This window comes from Vidua chalybeata, chromosome 1, assembly GCF_026979565.1.
Source record: "Vidua chalybeata isolate OUT-0048 chromosome 1, bVidCha1 merged haplotype, whole genome shotgun sequence".
In the NCBI taxonomy this organism is placed as follows: Eukaryota; Metazoa; Chordata; class Aves; order Passeriformes; family Viduidae; genus Vidua; species Vidua chalybeata.
This window is the reverse complement of record NC_071530.1, coordinates 88,195,101-88,217,826: the sequence shown is the minus strand read 5'-3', so window position 1 is coordinate 88,217,826 and position 22,726 is coordinate 88,195,101. Positions and strand designations below refer to the sequence as shown.

At 37.5% G+C, this 22,726-nt stretch overlaps 1 protein-coding gene across 1 annotated transcript in view; it reads left to right on the top strand.

Annotated features, from left to right (window-relative positions):
- MOCOS (molybdenum cofactor sulfurase) overlaps positions 1-22,726 on the top strand; it is a 212,855-nt gene that overhangs the window by 146,504 nt on the left and 43,625 nt on the right. The window contains exon 6 of the mRNA XM_053959573.1: positions 12,814-13,013. Within this exon, the coding sequence (XP_053815548.1) occupies positions 12,814-13,013 (200 nt within the window). The remainder of the gene's footprint in view (positions 1-12,813; positions 13,014-22,726) is intronic.

The window sequence follows — 22,726 nt, the reverse complement described above, 5'->3', positions numbered from 1 at the left end:
CTGTCTCTGCTGCAAACGAAACACAAAAACTAAAGAGATGAAGTTCAATGGGGTGCATTCAGTTAGCATGGAAGAATTTCAAAACACTTTGAAGGATGGATCTGCATCCCAGCATCACAGAGGATATGGAAAAATGTTCTTGCTGGTTACTGCAGGAGAGCTTTACAGCTGTGGAGGATCCTGTCAGCTTTAATAGGCTCTGAATACATTACTGACTAACCTGGCTTACAAGCAGCTGACATTAAAGTGCCTGATGCCCCTGACACACTCCTTCATCTCTTCCCTGCCTATAGATGAAGAGACAAAATCTGCAGAAAAGTAATACAGCATAGCCAAAAAGTCAAAATAGCTGAGCAGTATAGTGATGTGTTTAAATTCTGTCTTGCAGAATATTTTCAGATAAAATTACAAACAAATCACACATACCCAAGTTCACTGAATATTATCCATAAAGAGCTGTGGAAATGAGGAAAAAAAAGAACTGTATGAGATGTGGGAAACAAATTAATCCTTTGTAATAGAGCTCATCATATGTTACAAGAAAGTGTGGTATGACTTAAGTCAAAGCTTAGGAGTTGCAGAAGAAAATAAAGACTACAGTTGCTGTCTCCGGCTGTTGAACAAAGTGAGCCTTCAAGGTTCAGCTTTTAGACAGAAATAATCAACATGCTGTCTTGTTGCCAACACTTCTTGTTATCTGCTCTGATAAAGAAGGATCTAAGCTTTTATATTAGATTGCATACTGAACTTGACAGCATCACTCCGATAAAGGAAGAAAAAAGGGAAGAGTGTAATGATGTGTTTGGCAGGACTCACGTTGTCAAGGCCTCAAAAAGAAAGGTTTTTATTATTTTGATTGATTGATTGATTGGTCTGACCTTACAGGTGAGTCAAGTCTCTGCAGGACCATAAAACTAATTTTTCTGACCCTTCAATTTATAGTACTTTCCTTTTTCCTTTTCTGTTCTAAGATAGGTGAAATGTTTCAACACAGCTTCTACTGATCCTAAAAATTCCATGATTCATCATAACTTCAGGATGTTAATCAATTTATTTCTTGCATGTTCAGAGATACAGAAGGAAAGAAGTGCTTGAGCTAGCATTTCTTTACTTAACAATTTATTTCGTTGTTCTCCAGCTCTGCGAGGGGTGTTTTAATCCTGTGAAACTTCTATCTTCAGATGGCATGTAAGAGAGTAGAACTCTCTGGGAAATTAGAGAGTCTCTCTTTAGATCAAAATGTAGGCTTTTCTATCACTTCTCAACACTATGTGCAATTTTTGATATCAGCATAACTAGGAAGAAATTAAGAAAAACGGATAGAACACAATATTATTACAAAGACTTGAGAGCAAGAGCTATGTCACATAAGCTTCCTCATACTCTGGAGAGCATGGTTGTCAAAGTATGTGAGAAGACAAGAAAAAGGAAAATTGCTAACCGGTGTAAAAAAACCTCCCAGACCAGTTCCAAACTGCTGAAGTTTCAGCAGCTTGCTGAAGAGGGACTTGCTGTGTAGCTGTCACTACTGCTTTGTCTCTCCTGGGGAGTTCAAGTTCACTGCCTGCCATTGCCATGAAAGGCCAGCTCATCCTGCATCTTCTGACCTCCCTTCATAGTTTGTATTGATGTCTTCTCCTTTGAGAAGGCTCTCTGGTGAGAGTTACAACAAGTATTAAAATGAAAGGGAAAAGGGTTGAGAAGCCATATCACAGTCCAAGCTAATATCATCTGATAATATCATCTGTCACTTTTGGTCACCCTAGAATAGAACAACACACTAAGGTTGATGTCCTTGCAGTTGCCTTTTGGTCTCACCAATTTAGTAGAATTTTGCTGTTGAAAACTGCTCAGTAAATTCAAATCATTTATAATAAACATTGAAGATGTTCTTGAACTCTTAAAAATTATTGAGGAGTTTCATGGAAAAATGCTACTGAGTACTAGTAAAAGATTTTGCAGATGGGAACCTGCAAAATTGTGGGACTGTTACTGCTCTTGTGAAAGGAAACAGGGCTGATTGTTTGCATATTGTTTTCCCTTTATCCTACCACATCCAAGAAGGCAGAAGGGTTTCAGAGAGGTAAATTAATATACCACTTCTGCATGAAATGCCAGCCACACTAATGTTTGATATATACAGCCTTTAAATGCATTGCCATGCATTTAAATTCACACCTCTTAGTTCTACAAGTTTTCCTGTTGGGTTTGCAGTCAAATGTTTGAACAGTTTGATTAATCTCCTAATTGGTCTGAAGTTTGCTGCAGCTTTGAATTAAGTGTCTTCTCTCTCCTGCAAAGTACCTTAGCAAGATGATGTCATTCCTGTAGAACTGTCACCTAGGTATGTCAGACCACCAGAGGTGTGATGAGGCCAGAGAGGTTGAGTCAATAAAATATTAGAGAGGTTGAGTCAAGAGAAGTATTAGAAGCTTGGGTAGCCTGAGACAGCCATTCTGGTTAGTTTAATTCAGATAAGAATATCTGTTGCACTTGATAAATGAAATAGACTAAATAATCTTTAATAGGTGTAAGTCATTTCAACTGCAAGCCAGAGGTCCTGGGTGGTCAGCTGGAGACTGCAAACCAAGACAGCATTATCTACAAGGATGTCTTGTGTGCCATTGCAGCCATTCAACTTATCTCATGTATTGAGTTAAGCATCTTTCAAGAAGGAAAAAAAAAAAAGAAAGAGATTAACATATTTAATCAACAAGTTTTGTAATTCAAGGCTACGTTATGAAAAGAGAATCTTTGCTGTGGGTATGGCATTCGCATATCTCATGTTGTGCAGCACCTCTGTGTAGCCAAAGGTCATGGAGCTAAGGGTGTGCCAGCTTTCTTTGCCAACAGTAGTAGCACTCAGTGCCTGTCAGGCATAATGGCCATAATACAATGTGAGTCATTTCTGAGGGCTTTCTTTTCATGATGCTTTAAATAAGAAGTTCTTTTCGTGGTCATACTTTTCATTTACAATAGCAAGACTGCACTTTGTGGGGCAAGAATGAAAAGGAAAGTAATAAGGATTATCTGTGTCTTAAATTCATTCTCTCTTGAATATTTCCATTTGCAAATAAACGCATTGTAGATATCTTTGTAAAATATACTGTATAAAACAAAGAAAGAAATGCATGGTAGGTAATACTAAGTAACAAAAAAAAAAGCACAAGAAGAACTGTTGTTTCTGTTGTTTTCCTTCATTCACCCTGATAGTCTTCTTTAACATCTTAACATATGAATCTCATAGAACAATCTGAAGAGCAGTAGCTACTGTTACCATTTTGGCGGATCTAAGAAAAAGCATTCCAAAAAGTGAGAGCTCCAAAGAAACCAGGGAAGTAAAAGATACTGTTTTATTGTTATGTGTGGTGACAAACTAGAGTGTGAAGCCCCTCAAGGGAAGACAGGTGAATCTGGGCCCCTCCACATAGGAAGGGAACCTTTGCTGTTTTGCCTTTTCCTTGTTACCTAAAAATGGAATTTTGTGAACAGTGCCTTGAGCTGGACCTTCATTTCTAAAGCCTTGCTGTTGTAAAAAATACCTGAAACTGAAATGATGAGGAAAATGGTTTTTTTTCAAGCTACTTGTTTACACCTTAACTGCAAAGCCCCTCATCTGACAGAGCTGCAGCAGCCCCTACTCCTTTTTCCTTCCTTCTGTAGAGCTCATGATGTAATGGGTTGCCATGGGAAAAGGCCAGGGCTTCCTCAGTGCATGCTGCCTTGCTTCTTTTCCCTGTCAGTGGCTCTCTCTGTGTTGGCAGCACTCATCCTTCACTGGTGCCTTGCTCACATCAGTGTTTTCTTTTAACCTTGTCCAAGTCTGTCTTCAGAGGCAGCTCCCGAGGTCACATGGAGCTTGATTTACAGCATGAGACAGCATGTGGTGCGCGTAAGAATTGCTCGTGTCTTCAATACTTCAATTCTTCTAAACTGAATCTGAAGTATGGGTTTTGACTGATTTATAGCATTACAGCTTATTGAAGCTGATATAAGGCCAAGAGTGCTGATTTTTTTCAGAAGCACACTACCTACAGTCTTTGTAAGGAAGGAAAACCTGCAATAATTAACTTTATATCAACATTTTCTACCTTAGATTTCTCTTCTAGTCTTCTGTTTAGTAGATCTGTTCATTACAGTTGAGTAAAATACCTATTCCATGCTTACAAAATTACAAATGTTCAGTCTTAATCCAGCACACTTTCTTATTGCTCATCAGCCCCTTGACAGAGACCACACAGTCTTTTAGATGCAGTGGGTTTCAGAAGCTCAGAGGAATAAGCAGTGTAATAAAAACCTCCCAACAGTTAATTTATGCCAGCCAACACTGCAGGACACTCTGCTTATAAAAAAACCTGGTGTTCTTTTACAGGACTGATTGCTGAGCATCCCCCAGCAATGGCTATACTTTAAGAAGTACTGGCATCTCACTTTTATTGCATGAACTCTTGAGAAGTGAGGCTGGAACTATAACATCATTGCTGAACCTGTGTGTTGAGAGCATGTAGCACTGTGCCAAAGTAGCCATTTTTTGCTCTCAGTTTTTCCTTTCACTATCTGTGGAATGTTTTGCGTGTTCACATGTCTCACAAACTCAGCAATGAACTCCAAGCGGTCTGTGCCTGCTATGTCCAGTCAGAAAAGACAGCCACAGGAGGGAAGGTGTGTCGGTGCGTCACGTTTTGGTCCTCCGAAGAACAGTGACTGATGTAAAGCAGACTTCATGCTGTGACTTCAGGGCAGATTATATGTTAGCTATAGGTCTCTCGTGTGGTGTTAGTGTAGATAATTGTTAAAACAACATTAGCCTGCTTAAAAAGCCTGGGAGAAGCCTTGGCATGATTCAGTTTAGCATGACATTCCAGAATTCAGAGCACTTCTTTATATTGACTACATGCTTCCTGATGATTAAGACATCAAATCAGAGAAATTTAAAGGCAGTTTTTATAATTCATTGTGTTTGCTTTATTACCACTGTTTCATTAATGACACTCTTCCTTCCACGGTAGCTACTACTACTATTATTATTATTATTGCTATTATTGTTATTATTATTATTATTATTATTATTATTACTACAGTACCAGCAGAGACCTAGTCTGAGAATGCAAAACAAATGGCAAAGCATCCTTTAAGGCTATTAAAACATTATTAATATTAATAAATCCAAAATTTCACTAAGAAAAATGTTGTTCTTTTCATAAAAAATGATAGAAATTATTTTACTAACTTCCTGTATTCCTGAATGTTACAAATAGGGAATGGGGAAATTCAGTGATTTTTTTTTTTTTTCTTGTTCCATCACTATTCGGCATCATGCTTTAAGATTTGTTCTCTGGAAACTTTTCTTTCAGTGTATTGTGATTCTTGGTTTAATTAAGTGAACTTGTGGTATGTACTGTATTGCTGTGATGGGAAAGTTCTGTGGAGCCTTAAAAAGAGCAGGATGCAAAGGCTGCACAGGAGCAGAGATGGAGCATCCCACTACTTCATACACTGGCAGGAAAAGCCTTGGTTCAGAGATGGTCAGAGAAAAAGAGGAAAGGTGTCCAACCAAAATTATGAGTAAGGAAAAAGCTGTACTGCAAATCAATATGCTGCAGTGGACACCAAAGTATTTCACTAACATAGAGATTCCAAAAATGTTATGCTAAATTTTTTGCTAATACAAAACCTATAGGAAGGTAGAGTCAAAGCAAGGGGTACTGAGGAGTGAGTTCTGGGCACAACATTAGCCATTCTTCTTCACCTAATGCAGGCAGGGTGAGCTTTGAAGCAGAACTGATTTATATCCTAGCAAGGCTTTAGATTGGGATCTGTCATCTTAGGAAGGAAAAGAAGGAAGCCGTCAGGGTTTTCAGAATATTTTAAAGGGTTCTCTTGATGCTGAGGGAAAAAATTCCTCCCACAACCCCGCCCCCCACCCCCCCCCCCATTCCCCCCCAACATCTGGATTTCTTTTTATATTCAGTCTATTTTTGGTGCAAGTTGTTGGTATCCATTGGTCCGCACCTCCCCTCGGGGGAAAATGAAACAAACAACCCATAAAACTGTGGAGATGTTAGAAAATCATAATACTGTCAAGTAGCACTGGTGGCTGGGTCTTATAGAAAAGTTATTTTTTTAAAGAATTCAACTTAACTGCAGATCTGATAATAGTATCAGTTTAGCTGAGCAGACGACAAAGATTCTCCTCCAGCTATGTTACTGTTATTAGAAAGTTGCTCCTGACTTGAATAAGTAAGTTAAAAATAAATAAATAAGTGTTCATGCAAAATCAAGTTCCAATTAGTTTTACTGACTTGAAAATGTAAGACTTAATGCCTCATCTTACATTTTCTAAATTCCCAAGATACAGCTGTGAGATAAAGAAAGAGCTTTATGTTCTGCCTTATATTAGCAGACTTATTGTGGAGAGTTAAAAATTCCAGGGAACAAGCAGTAGTTAAGCTTCCACATGCTGACTTCAAGGAACTGTGTACAGCAGGCTCCATTAAACAAAGGACAGAGACATTTCATAATAAAGCAGAAAAAAGGACTGGATGTAACACTCAGGTTTCTAACAGCTGCCAGGAGAATTCATGTGCTTTTATAGTACAAGCTTCTCTTGCATTTCGTCCTTAAGATGACAGAAATCATAAGCAGAAGTTGTTCTGCTGGACTGAGAAAAACCTTGGGAGATAAAGCCTTTAGAGGTAATATGTGAATATCACATAAATACATACTTTAGGTATGATTCTGCTGTTCTCACAGAAATCTCTGTGGGCTCATGTCAGCCAGCACTCTGGAGGTACAGTTTGAATGCTGCTTCCATGAGGTGTGCAAGGCACTCTGCCTTTTTGAGAAAGAATCCCCAGTCATCTTTTATGTTGCTGGTTTTATGGTTTGAAAAGTCGTCTTGAAATTATTACCTCTGCTGAGAGTATGGCATGGGCACATGGAAGAAAAGAATGGATGGACAGAAATACCTTCCCCTGGCTCAAAAAAGAAATCTCTTAATAGCAAACAGTAAATTAAATGTATCTTACCTGGAGCTTACTTGAATTCTTAGATAGCTATTAGTTTAAGAAGCAGTTAACTGAAGTTGAATTGTAATTAAAATATTTATACTAAAAGTGAGTCAGACAGCTGGCATGTACAACTTCCCTGCTTTCATGCAACTCCCAAATTTTTTTTAAAAAGGCAAAGTATTCTTCATTGTAATGTTTGAAAATTAGGAGCTGCTTCTTTCACAATGCACTGCTCATTTTATTTAGATCAGAGACTTCAAACTCCCCTCACTGTGTGAAAACAGAGCTTGAATTAGCTGCTCTAAAGAAGTGGGAGATGGGGCATCAAAGAGCCTTCTGTTCATTAAGATAAACACCGAATATGTGTTTCATGTTTGGTTTCAGTATAACATTCTGAATAGAGGATTAAGCAGTTGCTTCCCACAGTCTTAAACTATTGAGATGGTGTGGGAGAAGGAGGAGAATAAAAGGATTTAAGCTATTATGCAAAGAATTAGTGTTGAGAGAGTAAAAGGGCCCCCTATTACCCATTGAATTCTGAGTGGATTTAATTGTGTTGAGAGTGTAACATGTCTCTCGTGTTGGATACACAGAAAGTACATCATTAGATTGCAGGAGTCCATCTGAAGTTTCAGTCTGGATGCTGATCTTGTGATATGGATTCTTGCCAGTTCATTATATACTTTCAAACCATATTATGTACATTATGTACTTTTCAGGAAAAAAAGCCCCCATAGTTTCATAACTGAAATTTTATGTAATTCTTTTTGTTACATCTTAACTTTAGAAAAAAGCCCGCATTATTTTTTTAGAAGTACCAATGATCTCTGGGGACACAGATTTTACTCTTCTTGCCCTCAATTGCAGTCACTTTAGCTGCAGAAACAGAAACTTTATGTTCCCCAAACCAATTTTTATTACACATGTTTTATAGATCAAGCTGATAGAACTGATCATGTGAGTCAGAGTGAAAGAGGGGTTTGCAATCTGTCCATGCTTTATGCCTTTTATGTGGGTGTGGATGATAGATATTTTTATGAATTGGCTGGTAAGCCATTTACAGTGGTTTATTTTAAATTAAATGAATGAAATTTTGGTAACAGTTATGAGCAATATTGCAGTTCTCTTACATCAGAGGAGTTCTTTTCTGTTGACACCAAGGGAATGTTAATGTAATGTTCAAATTCCCTGAGTGGCTTTTCTACCCTTAGTTCTGTTTTAAAAATTGGTTAGATTTTTAGTTCTGTTTGGTTGCTGATAGCCAACACATAAGGACATTTTCATATCTTGGGATTTTTTTAATATATATCTTTTGTTTACTTCATTGTAGCTGATGAGAAATTACGTACCTTTTTCATATTTTTTCCCTCTAGGCATCTGTTACTTCTCACTCTGGGAAACAGGCAGTAGCTAGATTTGGTATTAAGGCAACTGTTCTCATGATTTAGGGGAAAAACTCACCAGGAGTGGGTATATTTAATATTTTTTTGATAAATGTAGAAGCTCTACCAGGCTGATTGATTATATTTTCTTCTCTTCATTTTCTTTTCTTGTATTCTATTTCTAACATTTCAGGGTTGTACTTTAGGGGCAGGGAGTTGGATCATCTTAAGAATATTTCATTTTTATGTTTGTAGTATTTTGTTTAAAACAGGAGTGCTAAAGAATAGCAGTGGTTAGAATACATTGTTTAATGTGGTTTAAAGCTGAAACACTCAAATTCGCCAAAAATTACCATCACCAACTTCATCCTTAAGAGGTTTTTTAATGGGAAGAATAACAATAAATAGGTGACAGACCTCAGTCAAAGATATCCAGTTATATGCAAAAAAAGAAAAAAAAAAAGCTCAGAAATTAATCTTAATATATGCTTCTTGGAGGAAGTAAAGTAAGGACTCCAAATGTTTGACACGATTTCCAGGTTCCATGGCTTCATTAGCACATTGACTCACTGGTCCTGCATGGTGATCTGTCTCATTTGGGATTCAGTAGATGGCTACATCATGGTCTCACTCCCTGCTGATTGGTTTGCTGAGATTTCAGCTCATTATTTCTCTGCCTCGTTGCTATCTATTATGTGGTGCTGATGAATAGTGAATCACATTGATCTTTTTCTTATCCAAACATATATGTGAGTTTGGATTTACTGAAGTAATGGAGAATTTGTTGCCCTTAAGCTTCAATTTCTGTAGCTTTTTCACACTGAGTTAGAACAATAACTGTATATTTGTTTTATATTTCTTTTCTTCCTTATCTCCAGTATTTAGCTTCTCATAATAAGGGAGACGAAAAATATATTTGAATGCAGATCACAGGGGTTTCTGAGTAAAGCCTGAAAACCTTAAGCCTTAGATCTTTCATTCTAGAGGTTCCTTTCCAGTCTCTGCTTTATGTTAATCTCTTTATTCAAAATCTTTTATAGGTGTTGACATATGCCTATTTGTCTACAGCTCTTTCATGAAGAACTAACATTTGAACATTTTTGGCTGCTGAAATCCTGGTTCTTTCCGAGAGGACACAATATGCCATTACATGTGTACCATTATGCAATGCAAAACCAGGTCCATGCTAACTCAGAATCATTCTTTATTGAATATTTATTGGACATCTGTATATATCAGACATATCTGATAAAATTCCACTGGAAAAAGAAATCTTACTCTATTTTGCACAGAACAAGCAGCTAACAAGACAGAGGTAATGCAAATACAAGATGTTATCAGCAGGCAAGACAAGCAGTGGATTTCCTACACCATGATGACAATTGTGAATAGTTTGAATGCACACAGTTTGTACCCTCTTGTAAATGTGGCATAACTTCTCCTTCTCTTCCATATAACTTAACTGTCCCACAGTCTCTGTGGTGAGGGATATGCATACATGCAATTCCTACAGAAGACCTGACATTATAAATTTATCGGTGGCTTATCCAGTGCAGTGGCACTCTGAATTTTCCATACTTGAACAGTATTAGTTTTCATAACAATACCCAGAGGTATAAGTTGAGATGGCAGGTCTGAGATGGTGCTGACCTATCAGAATGCTGTTGTGCGCAAACATATATCAGCAATATGAGGTGTAACAACATCTCCACAGGTTTGCTAGAATACTTTGGCAAGGAGGTTTGTACACAAAAGTAGAAGCTTGCTTTGTCAATCTCTTCTGCTCAAAAATTTACCACGAAGTTACTAATGTGTGCAGGTTGTGGACTGTGAGCATTCTCTGTTCTGAATGTGGTTCCTACACACATTACACACATAAATACTGTGGATGATATTAGATAGACTTCATCTGATGTATTTTAGATATAGGATTAATTCTGATCCAAATTACAGAATGCATAAATTGTTCCTAATTTTAAAATAATTTTTAGGAGCAACTAGATGCAATTCACCTTAATGAGATAATGCAGCTGTAGGGAATAAAAACCCTAAACTGAGAAGAAGTGAGGGCTCTTGAGTCCTTCCTAGCACCTTCTTGAGGTGAAGTATCAATGACTTCTCTGAATTGTAAGTCTTAAAAAAAGCTTATGATGTGTTATTACTTTTATTCTCAAACAGAGATTTGTTCTGGCTTTTATTTTCTCTTCCTTCCATTCTTACTCCTAGGAGGGAGATGAAGTAAGCACTGGATTTATATAATACACAGTACAGATAATTTTGTTGAACAAAATAAAAATAAATCACAGCTATTTTCCCCTTTTTCTGTCAGAATAAATATATCCCTTTTTCTATCAGAATAAATTTCAGATTATTGGCAATTTTTCCACAAGGTTTTCTGTGACATCAGATCTAATTACCACCTATTCTGCTACTTAAAAATATGGGACCCTGGCAACACAGCTTCCTTTCTCCAATCACGGGGCAGGAAAGCAACTGCAGGCTATTGCATTTGGATTTGTCAGAATAAATAAAAGACTCATCAGCTTTTCGCTAATGAACAAGGAAATGTGATTAAGAAACTTTAAAGGAAAATAGCTGAAAACAATATAGAAATGATAGCAGGGATGATTGCTGTGAATGAATGACTGAAATTTCTGAATAAGTGATTTTTTCAACCAGGCACAAGGACAGTAGTTTAATCTTCTATTAAAAGATTCCTGTCAGTTTGGAAAAGCTCTGAATCAGGAGATTAGGCACATCTCAGAAGCTGACAAGGCAGTCACTTCTCTTAAGACAGCTACTTTCTGGCAAGTGCTCAGAAATAACTTTTTGTGTGTGTGTGTGGTTTTGGTTTTCTTTTTTGCTATTTCAAGATTCTTAACTTCTACCCAACGATGACTAGGACATTTCTGACTAGTCAATCTTTTATTCTCAGAGATTCTGAAAATACAAATCATCTTTCAGACCAAAGTGTTCTAGAGATGCTTACTAAGTTTACTGCAGCTAACATCTAGAAATTGCACTGATTAGCTTGTGGCATGCTTCCTTGCAAGTGCTTTTCATGTTAGTATCTCATTAAATATCTTATTCCTCTTTATTATTCTTCAGCATCAAAAAATGTACTTCCACCTTATATCTAATCTGTTACTATGCTTTTAACATATGCTCTCCCAGTTTATCTAAAGGAAATAGTACATAATAGAGAAACTCTAAAAAATAGTGAAATAACAGATGCTGCTGCAGTTTTTCTGCATGTCAGGAGAATTATATCTTATTTTTTCCTTTATATACATTCATAAATGATGCAGTTTTTTTATGAATAAAGGCACAAAAGTCAACAAATTTTCAAGTGTGGAACTTTCCAGATACTCAAGTATAGAAGTAATATGTGCAGAATAAGTGTGAGATTCATAGTTACAAATATTAATAAAAAAAAGGTAAAATAAAATGTGAAACATGCTCATGAGCCTCAAATAGGATACTCAACATTACAGAAAATACTCTGGGTCTAAAACCCAATAAGAAAAATGCTCTTCTACTTCAAGAGGTCTTTGTTGATTCTTCACCTGTTTTTGTTCTTTCCACATGGTTTAGACCCACTGTGGTGCAGTGCACAGTCTGCATAATAGAAGGCCCTTCAGTAGGGACATCTAGCAAAGACACAACTTCTCCTCAAAGATCTGACATTATGAAGAGATCTTCATCTGTCAGGAATTCTCTGCAGTTCTCTCTTCCAAACCACAGTGAAGCAAAAACAAACAAACAAACAAAACAAACAAAAAACAAACATCAAACAAAAAAACCCACTCAAAAAAAAAAAAAAAAAAAAACACAACAAAAAACATGTATTTCCTCTTTATGCCTTTTCCAGGCCAGGTTCTGAGAAGACTTGTCTGTAAAGTTTCTCTTGATCCCCCAAAGTGCATGTGTGTAGTCAATGAAGAATTCGCAATGCCCTTTTTCCAAGTAAATTCCTTGTAAAATGACGTTTAAATTTTGTCATTACATTTAGAATTTTATTATTTTTATTTTATCTCAGACATAACAGTTTGCTTTCTGTGTTCCCATGATCTCCGGAGTTAGATCTGGAGAAAAACTCGTTTTTCAGTTTATTTGTACCAGAACATCTTAGTTTTATGTATAGACTGGAAGTATAAATCTTGTAATTCCTGCAAACCATTTCAATGAAACTTCAGCTTTCTACAGTAGATTAACTATAGATAAATCCTTGGTGCAACACTACTTCTGAAACTTCTACATGAGGAAAGAAACACTTGAAAATTGTATATGCATTTAAAGAAACACAAAACTATCAATTTTGTGCTAATTGCCTCACACTACGACATTCTGAATAATCATCCTTTTTTTACATTGCCATAAAAATAATACACCTGACATGTATGTGCACTTTTCTTTTGTAGGTGGAATGGAGAAAATAAAACAGCATACCTTTGCATTAGCTCACTACACCTACAATGTGCTGTCTAACTTAAAATATGCCAATGGGGCTCCTGTAGTACGTATTTACAGTGATACAGATTTCAGCAATCCTGATGTCCAAGGTCCAATCATTAATTTTAATGTGCTGGATGAAAATGGACAAGTGCTCGGCTTTTCACAGGTATGTTTTTCTCTTGTCTTAACTTGAGTTTACAGTTGTACTTTAATTTAAGTGTGTTCACAATGAATTCTTCATCCTAAAATAAATCTTTTATTTACAGTAGTATTTTCTGAGGTTTTGGGTTTGTTTCTTCATAGCTCTGCACTGCATATACACACCATTTTTAGAGCAATAGAAAAAGAATCCAATAAATAGTGCTAGCATAACACAAAATATGTAATAGCCAGAGGCAATATCTTACAGATGTATTACTCCACAAATAGGAAGTTTGGAAGTGGGCTGTTTTAATAGGATACATTGACTAGGCAGTTTGATTTTTTTGCTGGCTTCCTTCTCTAGAGTACTCAAAATTGGGAATTGAAGAGCAAGCCTGGAAAAGCTGATAAAGAGACTGCCTTGGAGCTTTGACATACGAGTGAAATTAGATCTCAGAGTATTGCAGTCACCAATGAAAGAGTTCTCTTTTCCTTCAGTTGTAACAATTACATTCTTGTAATATTCCTGAGCAACCATGGAATAAAGTTGAATGATCAGTGTAAAGAGTGAGATTCAAGCTCAAGAAATTCTTAAATGCTGTCTTTCTCAGCAGCTTTTTGTAGCCTTTATCCATCAGGATACCAAATATCTTTAAGATGAAGCTTCATTAGGCTTTTCTCCCTTCAGCAGAGAGTGACCATAATTGTGTGTATGGGTGTGCACTGTGTAGGCAGTGGGTCACAGAGGGGACAGTTGCTCACTTGCTTATCAGCAGAAGGCAAAAAACCCACAGTGCTCTTGTTTTGTTTGCTTCTTGTTTTTTTCCTTGGCTTCCTGAGAGAATAGAATAATGAGGGGAACATGGAGATACTTCTACAAGAATACAAGAAGAAATCCGTTTCTCACTAGGGAGAGCAGAAGTGAAGCACTTGTTTTGTAGCTGAAAGTGTGGAGTTTTACATTTTTTTAATGAACATGGGATGGCCAAACATTGAGTACTCAATAAGCTCTTCTTCACATATATCTTTTTTAGCCAATGCTATCAAATAGCAGCAAATGTTCACCACATTCCATTTCAAAGCAGTCCACATTTTAGGAATTAATTAATCATTTATGTAGCCTTCAATATGTGTGACAATGTTCAGAAAAGATTTGAGATATTACCACAACTGAGTTTGTAAAACTCCCCAAACACTTCAATGTTGCCTCTGTTCTTTGATTAAAATCAAAACCTTTATTCTGATTTCTGATTTTCACAACTTTTTAGTAAAATTGGCTGATCCGTGTTTCACTTCTTAAAACTCAACCGTATCCTCAAATTAAAAATTCTTTCATAGTCTTATGAATTCATTGTGCCTGTTTGCTACAGTGGCTGCTCATAAAAAGCTTCTTTATTGATCTGGATTGTGCTGTTCACCAGATTCTGAGGATTTCTAGTGTATATGGAATGAAGAGCTATAGAATTTTCAAACGCATCCCAGTCTCATCTGCAGTGCCTGTTAGACTACTTTGTTTAATTAAAATAATGTGCAATTTAATGACTTAGAAATTAACAAGCACTATTCTTTCCAAAGCTACAATATGTGTAATATATATATATAATTGACTTCTTTATGGAATGAAATTCTTTCATAGACACCTTATAGAAGTTATGGGGGAGAAAAACCTTTGCTGCTTCTTGTTTATGATTACAAAGAAAATACATACAACAGAAAGTAAGCTTCATCAAACTGACTATGTAATCTCTTCATACCTGTATGCATGTCCAAATTTATATAGGTTTATTTGAATCATAGTTAAATCCAATACTTTTGTTAATTGTTTGGAAGTGAAATAGTGACCACTGCTTTGGTGGTGTCTATGGTCTGCACATTCATGCGGATTCACAGGACAGTGTCCACATGCAATCCAGTGGAGTCAGCAGAACACAGGTTCAGAAGGAGAACACATTTTAGGGAATTTTTTATGAAGGGAAAATTGGATGGCATTTACCTACTACGAGTGGACACCAGTTAATGACTCAGGTTATCTTTGCATATTAAAAGAGAAATGACCTAATGTCCTATTCCTTTATGAATGATATCCCACCTATAATTAATTACTTATAACCAGGCACAAACCAATTCTATTTGCCTCTCTGACAGGCAATTGTTATGTGCCCATTGCCTGTTGTAGGGCACAGTGTGACTGGATATTAACATTTGGTAGCTTGAAAAGGACAATATGACCAACTGATTCCAGAGAAAATATTATGAGGAGCGTTGGAGCAGTTTATTTGGAACACTTGAGATTGGCAAGAAAGACTTCATAAGTAGACACTGTCTTCAGAGGATACCAAGCTTACATTTAAGCCTCAAGATTTGCATAATTGGCGTGATATTCAAAACTCTGAACTAAGCCCAAGATATTTAGGATGTGAAAGGCGTGTAGTGAAATACATGACGTGTAATACCACTGCTGAAAAATGAAAACAGAGAAAAAATTATGTCTTTCGTCTGTGTAGCAATGGGGAAGAAAGTTATTCTTACCTGCTCAGATGGTTGAAATCCATTTGTCAGTATTATCAGCTTAATTACCACAGCTAACAAGATTGTGCCAGTAAACACAAACACTCTTGAATTACATATATAGGGTCAATTGCAGGAAATAGCCACAATCTCAGGTTCATCTTTGACTAAAACCTTCATTACAGCTCTGAAGAGCAAATGAAGGCATTTCATTGAAGTGAGAAACAAATAACCACACCGTGATTGCACTCAGAGATGGCAGCAATTTTTACAGCCTCCTGTCCCAATAAAGATGATATAGAATATTTGGATGTTAAGAACTGACAGGGTGAGAGTGAAATAATTATAGAAGTTAGCTGAATTCCTATTGCTTTTTTGCTTGAATGTTTCTTTGTGACTGTTGAAGGGTAATACTGTCATAGAATATTATACTTGGAATAAACTTGTATTGTATACTATATATATCATTGGTTTAATTGACAGTTTAATTACTAGTTTAGAGTTTTTTGCTCTAAATGGTAATTAAAACAATTAAATAAGAGGGGCTTGTGGACTCCAAACAACAATAGTCACTCAAAAGCTTTGGTTTTAATTTAGATTTTTCATGAAACATTTCTTTATCTAAAAACTAGTACCACTTTGAAATTTCCATAAACCTCTCATCTTTGAGCACTAAAACTGCATTAAGTTTCCTCCTTAGAGCTGCGCCAAATACTTTCCATGAAAATTATTTCCTTCAGTAAAGCTGTCTCATAGACCACTATTGGTAGTAATTTGTTCTTTAAATCACTTGGGAGGACACCTGTATTCTTTTCACACAAGATGCCTGTCCTCTGCAGTAGCACCTCTGTCATTTTGTTGAGTGTCTATTTGCACTGCAGCATCAAAAAGCCCCTGTTATGAACAGGGGTTGAATTATGACGTGTACTTGACAGGTCCAGGACATAAAGATAGCCTTTTTGCCAAAAGGCTTCTTCGTATATACTTGTCTAGTCAAGAATGGATAATTCCCCAGCCTTATAATTTTTGCTGCTAATGAAGTGTGGACAGATGACAGACTGGTAATTTGGAAAGGTGCGAAAGTGCAGGGGTAGAGATGAGGGACCTCTGCAGGAGAGAAGCAGAAGAGTTGACATTAAAGCAGCAAACCGTCAATCTTCTGCCTCCTTGTGAGGCTACCAGAAAAAGAAAAGCAATCAGCCCTAGACTTTAAAGAGGTCTTGTGATTTAACAAAAGTGGTGTTACAGATATATATCAGGTGCTGAGGTAATGCAGCAAACTCTTCACACAGAGAATCATCAGCTCATTCATTAACAATGAATATCTGCAGCTTTCAGCATATATGAATGTGGCAGGCACATTCTTCTCTCTAAGGATTTTTTCACAGAGGAGCACAGAGAGAAGAAAGAGAAAACAATTTCTATTTCTGCTCCTTGTTTTTCCCATGTGGAATGTGTTTGGGGAATTGTTTACCTGGGGTGATTGCTTGATTGGAGTCTGGTGAGGATTGTTTGAGCCTGATGGCCAATCAAATCCACCTGTGTCTGGACTCTTGCGAGAGGGTCATGAGTTGTAGGGAGTTAGATATGGTAGTCAGAAAAGTAGGTTTGTAGTTTTAGTATCTCCTTTAAATAATATATTAACGTATTATAGTATAGTTATAATAAAGAAATCATTCAGCCTTCTGAACTGGAGTCAGACATCATCATTTCTTCCCACCGGCTTCGCCTGCATTTACAATATATGAATGTCATGTGTTCTGTCATCCCCATGTCTTTTCCAGCCTCTCAAACACTGACAGCAATGACTCAGCCTCAGTGTGCATCCTTGCTATCTTTTTTTTTTTCAGCAAAAATTTGCATAGAACTCTATGAAGTCCAACCTGATTTAAATGTCAAAGAAATTGAACAGTCGTAAGAGAACAACATAGATTTGAAACAACCATCATACACACAAAAAAGTGGATTTCTTATAAACTGGGTCAAAGTGCAAATGTTGTATGTTCTCTTCACACTTCACATGGTGATGAAAAAACATCACCATCTCTGCTCTGGGAGATCTTCTATGCTAATATAATTTATAAAATCTTCTCTTTGTTTTGATAGAGAGACGAGACCTGCGAAATTCTCTTTGCATGTTCAGTAGATAATTTCAGAGTGATTTTATAATCCCGTCATATTTTATTCCATAAAATCAGTTAGGAAGCCAGAAGAAGGGAAAGAGGTAGAAGACACACATGGCCAGATGGAATTTTACCTGAAACATTTGTAGAATTGTATGCACTGGAGAGCTCTTACCCAGCCACAACTTTTAGTTCAGTGTTATTCCAGTAGTGAAAAATAGCTCTTCCCTTACCAAACTTTTTCTTTTTCCACTCCGATCTTCTGAGACAATATTTTTTTCTCTTCCTGTGTGTAATGGAGCCAGTAATGGGCTTTAAAAAACAAGCAAACTATCATGGCTGTTTTTTGAAAAATGACCATCATTTCACATTTCAGCTGTGGATTACCAGCATCCATCCCTACTCTGCTTTTTCACACTGCCTCCTTAGCTTGGAGCCTGAACCTAAAGCACAAGTAACTTGCTGTGATAGGCTCACCTACAAAAGTGTATATGTTCCCTTAGTGGGAACATATATGCTTGTCATGTCCCCTAAAGAGCCTGTCAGGAAGGGAATGAGCAGTCCATTAGCAGTCTCAGCCTTCTTGCCTACCACTTCACACTTGCGTGTGATAGACAAACTGCTATAACAGGAATAGCTGCCAAAGACAGAGAATGTAAACATTTTGGTTTGCCTAAGGAAGGCTCTTTTGCAGTGTTGCATATGAATGAGTTTTGCCTCTCAAGACTGAGAACCCTGCTCACATAGATTATAATCAGTTTTGCCTGGAAGCCTACCTTACCATGTTCTGGCTCACCCTCATCAATCCAGATAGAGTGAAGGGCAGTCTAGACTTTGAGTTGACTTTCTTCACCCACTTCTCAATTAAAAGGAAGAAAACCAACATTTCTCAAGAGATAACTTCTAGTGTGCATCCCTTCAGTCTAAATCTATAAAAAGGTTTGATGACTGCTCTTATTATGGTATGTGCCCCCTGTCTCGCTCACTTTCCTCCATCTCAGCCACCCTTAAATTAATATAAAGTAAGGGTTGACTTGATGACCCACTGGGTTTTTCCTTTTCTCCCTTGCTTTCTATCATTCTGAAGTGAAGACCAGGGTTTTCCATCGGAATGTATGGCCTCAAATCACTTACATCCAACCACTCACTGTGACACCTTCTGTACTCCAGTAGCCTCTTTCTGCTAGCAGTACATGTTAGGAGTATAATCTTCAGTTCCAGATCACAGAATATTCTGAGTTGGAAGGGACCTGCAAGGATCATCAAGTCCAACCCTAAGTAAATGGCCCATACAGGGATAAACCCCACAACCTTGGTGTTATTAGCACCTTGCTTGAAGAAGGCAAAATCAGAATGAGACTCCCCAGAAACCAAAATTTCATTTTCCCTTTAATGCTGTTTATCCTTCTCTATCCAAAGCTTCTATGTTGGTGAATTTTCATGTAAGCAGCTTAGCAGCCGAGCTAAATTCAACCCTGCGGTTTGAGGTGTAGAGGGAGAAAAATGTATCTTAGAATTGCATGGTCATCATTACTTAAACCTTTCTTATCAGAGCCAATTTGTTCTGGAACTTCATTAACGTGAGAAACAAATAACCACACCATGATTACACTCTCAGAGATGGCAGCAATTTTTATATTTTACATGCAGTACTGTATTCAGTACTGCAAAATATTCCCTAGTATTTAAACTAAATTTCTCACACTGCAGCATGACTCCATTATTACATGTATTGAGCAAATAAAGAGACAACAATTTGTGCAGAAAAGCAGAAATAAAGAGGATTTTAGACATCCAAGACAGGGGGAAAATTGGACAAGAAGCATGAAGCAGTGTTGTATTGGTGAGGTGTGACAAGGGAGGAGACAGAGCAGTGTATGCAGGTAGAACTGATTCCATCTGCTTGTATTTGGACAGGTCTGCAAACAAAAGTAACACAGGACAAAGTGGTGTGAGGCGGGATGGGAAATGCACAAAAAAGTAGCTGCTCTAGGTAAATATCATGGTGATAGCCAGTTCTAAAGTGCTTTCATACTGTAAGTACACTGCTTTTGTTTCACAATATTCTCTTTTAAAAGCTTCCTTTTCCTTTAGTAATATCTTAAGGAATTGTTCAGCTGGACTTAGATTAGTAACCAGGACCTGGCAACAGCCAGGTGAAATGCCATCCTTCTGCTGTAGGCTTTCAGTGTCACCTTGAGGGATTAAATACCTTATTTTCCCAATTTACTCTCACCTCACAGGAATGGAGAGAAAATATGTTAAATACTGTCAAATCTTCAGATATCAAGTGGCGGATACATTTGTATATACACACAGCTGGTTCAATACATATTCATATCACTGCTTACCTGATAAAAGGGACCAGGCAATGCCTGAAGTGGGTAGATTTCTCAAAGTAATTGCTATTTGTGTCTTAGACAATATTTTTAGTTTCACTAGCAGATCATCTCCAGCCCACTGTACACATGGTGTACAGAATTAGAGCAATGGCAACATGTGAATTACAGGAGTGAAGAAAAGGAACGAGCTACAGCATTTCCAATGCACAGGGAATTGATACCAAGTCAATTGGATCAGACTGACCAGAGCCTAGTACTACTTGTCAGTACTTGTCTGGAAATTCAGACCACATTCCTGCAGGAGAAAGTGGGCAATGAGGGGGGAAACCTCCTACTACATTTAACCTATTTGAAACAAATATTCATAGAAAGTTATTAAGCAAGACATTTTTGTTGCTCTTCATATTTAGACTTTTTAGGGTTTTTTCCCCATCTGTTTCTTTTTACTTCCATGTAAAACAATCATTCCGTTTTGTAAATGCAGCATTTTTTCATCTGGGCCACAGAAAATGGAAATCCAGCATTTTTTAATTCCAGCTAAGAATGGCTTTGCAGCAATGGTCATATGACTCTGAGCTAGTTACACTAATGCTTTTAGAAGCATAACCACTCATTATATTAATTTTGATGACTCAGGGAAAGAAAAATGTTCTCTAACTTGCTTAATGGGATTTTTGGCCATCTTCCCAATAGCTACCTAAAAATTGCTGAGTTGATTACTCACTATTGATTTTAGCTGTGGATTTAGCCATTGATTTCAGGAAGCCAGGAATGGCAAATGGACCAGCGCAATAGAATGCAAACAAGATTATAAGGACAAAAAGATTGTTGTGAAGATTCCTGTTGAACATATACTGATTTCCTTGGTTCCAATTAGTTTCCAATTGTGCTGTGGATGTCTTGAACCAGGGAGATAGCAGCAATGCAGTAAACTACACTGGTGTGTCAATAAATGGCACCTTGTTTCTTCAAACTAGCAAGAAATCATTACAATCTGGATCCTTGCTATTTTGACATGGCACTAGGTGGTCAAAGACAGCCCTTGCAAAAAGGAGCTCACAATATAGGAGGCAGCTTCATTGATCTAGGTCTGAACATAATCATAATGGTTGATCACTGACTGAACATAAGGAGGTGCTGTACTTCAAAGGCTTAATGTGAGAAATGCAGACCTGATTAGTAGGTAATGAAGCTATCTTCTTGCTGAGGTAGTAGTGACAGAGTACAGGCTGAGTTCTTTCTGTTTTATCTCGTTGCAGGGGGACAAAGACACATGTGAGTTAGTGTGCCTGAAATTGCCTACTATTAAACTGCACATCAGAGCTGATCAAGGTTAGAAAGCCTCATGAAATACTAGACTGAAGGTGTTGTCTGACACTGTTTCTCTGGAGTGTCCTTGCACGTTGCTAAGGAAACGAAAAGAGATAAAAGAAAGATGCTCACAGTTGTTCAGATGAAAGAATCCAAGATGAATGAGGGAGGCTAAATATTTTCTGTTTGGTAACAGGGCCAAACTGTGGCTCTAAACTACAGACCTTGTCACATGGGAGAAATGTGGGAAAAAAACACATAGTACCAGGAAAAGAACTGCTGTTTTGAGAGCTTCCACTGGATTCCCTTGTCCTTGATCTTGGTAAAAGCAGATCAGCTGCCTTTGAATGTATGCAGTGTCTAGTTTCAGTCCACCATCTGAATCCTTTCAAGACAAAAAGAAACTGGCCCCACTTTCTCTATTACTCTGCTTCCTTTTTCATCTTCCTGCCCCCACACCCCTCTACCCCACCACACCACTGTATAGGATCCTGTGACTGTAATTAAGGTAATATGGGAATTTGACCCTGCAACCTCCCTGTGTTCTATTATCCCTGTTTTGAGGGGTTAGATACAGACAGAAGAGGATTTAAGTGCCTTAAAAAAAAGAGGACAAGGTGGAGAAGATTTTGACTGTGACATGAATTAAACCTATGGCACTGGAATTTCAGTAGCATGCACTGCACATTTTTATTCCTAGGCATTGTTTCCACTTGTATTAGTCTGCTACATTCCCCTTTATCCCTCTTGATATGAGTTATAGCTTAGTCTTCTGTGTGGTTTTTCTCTGGTGTCCCAGATTGAAAGGCAAGATGTATTCGATTTGCCATCTGTATGGCAGTCGTCTTCTGTTAAATAGGCAGTTTTCCTTATCTCTTCCACAACCAATCTTCTCTCAGGGGAGACATCTGCTGATAACGGGCTATTGAATGTCACTGCATGACTGATAAGAGCTATAACATCCCGTTGTGAGATGCTCCGCCTAGAGGGAGGAGCCAAGCATTCCTACTTGGATATAATCTTGAGTTTCTGGAACACCAGCATAGCTTTTCCTGCACTGGATTTCCCAGAGGAACAGCTGCCTCCTCTGCTGCAGGAAGACTACACCCTTTTCTACAGGATCACTGCTCCAAGAGAACCACACTCCAGGGGAACTGCAGCCATAATTCCCAATTGGACTGCTGCCAACACCCTGACTTAACAGGGTGCCAGGTTGTATTCTGACTCTGTCAGTGTTGGTTTGGGTTGTTCTGGTTCACTGCATTGTTTATTTTATCTTTTTATTTGATTCCCTAATAAAGAACTGTTATTCCTGCTCACATATTTTTGCCTGAGAACCCCCCTTAATTTCAAATTTATAACAATTCAGAGAGAGGAGGTCTACATTTTTTCCATTTCAGGTGAGGCTCCTGCCTTCCTTAACAGACACCTGTTTTTCCAAACCAAGACATCTG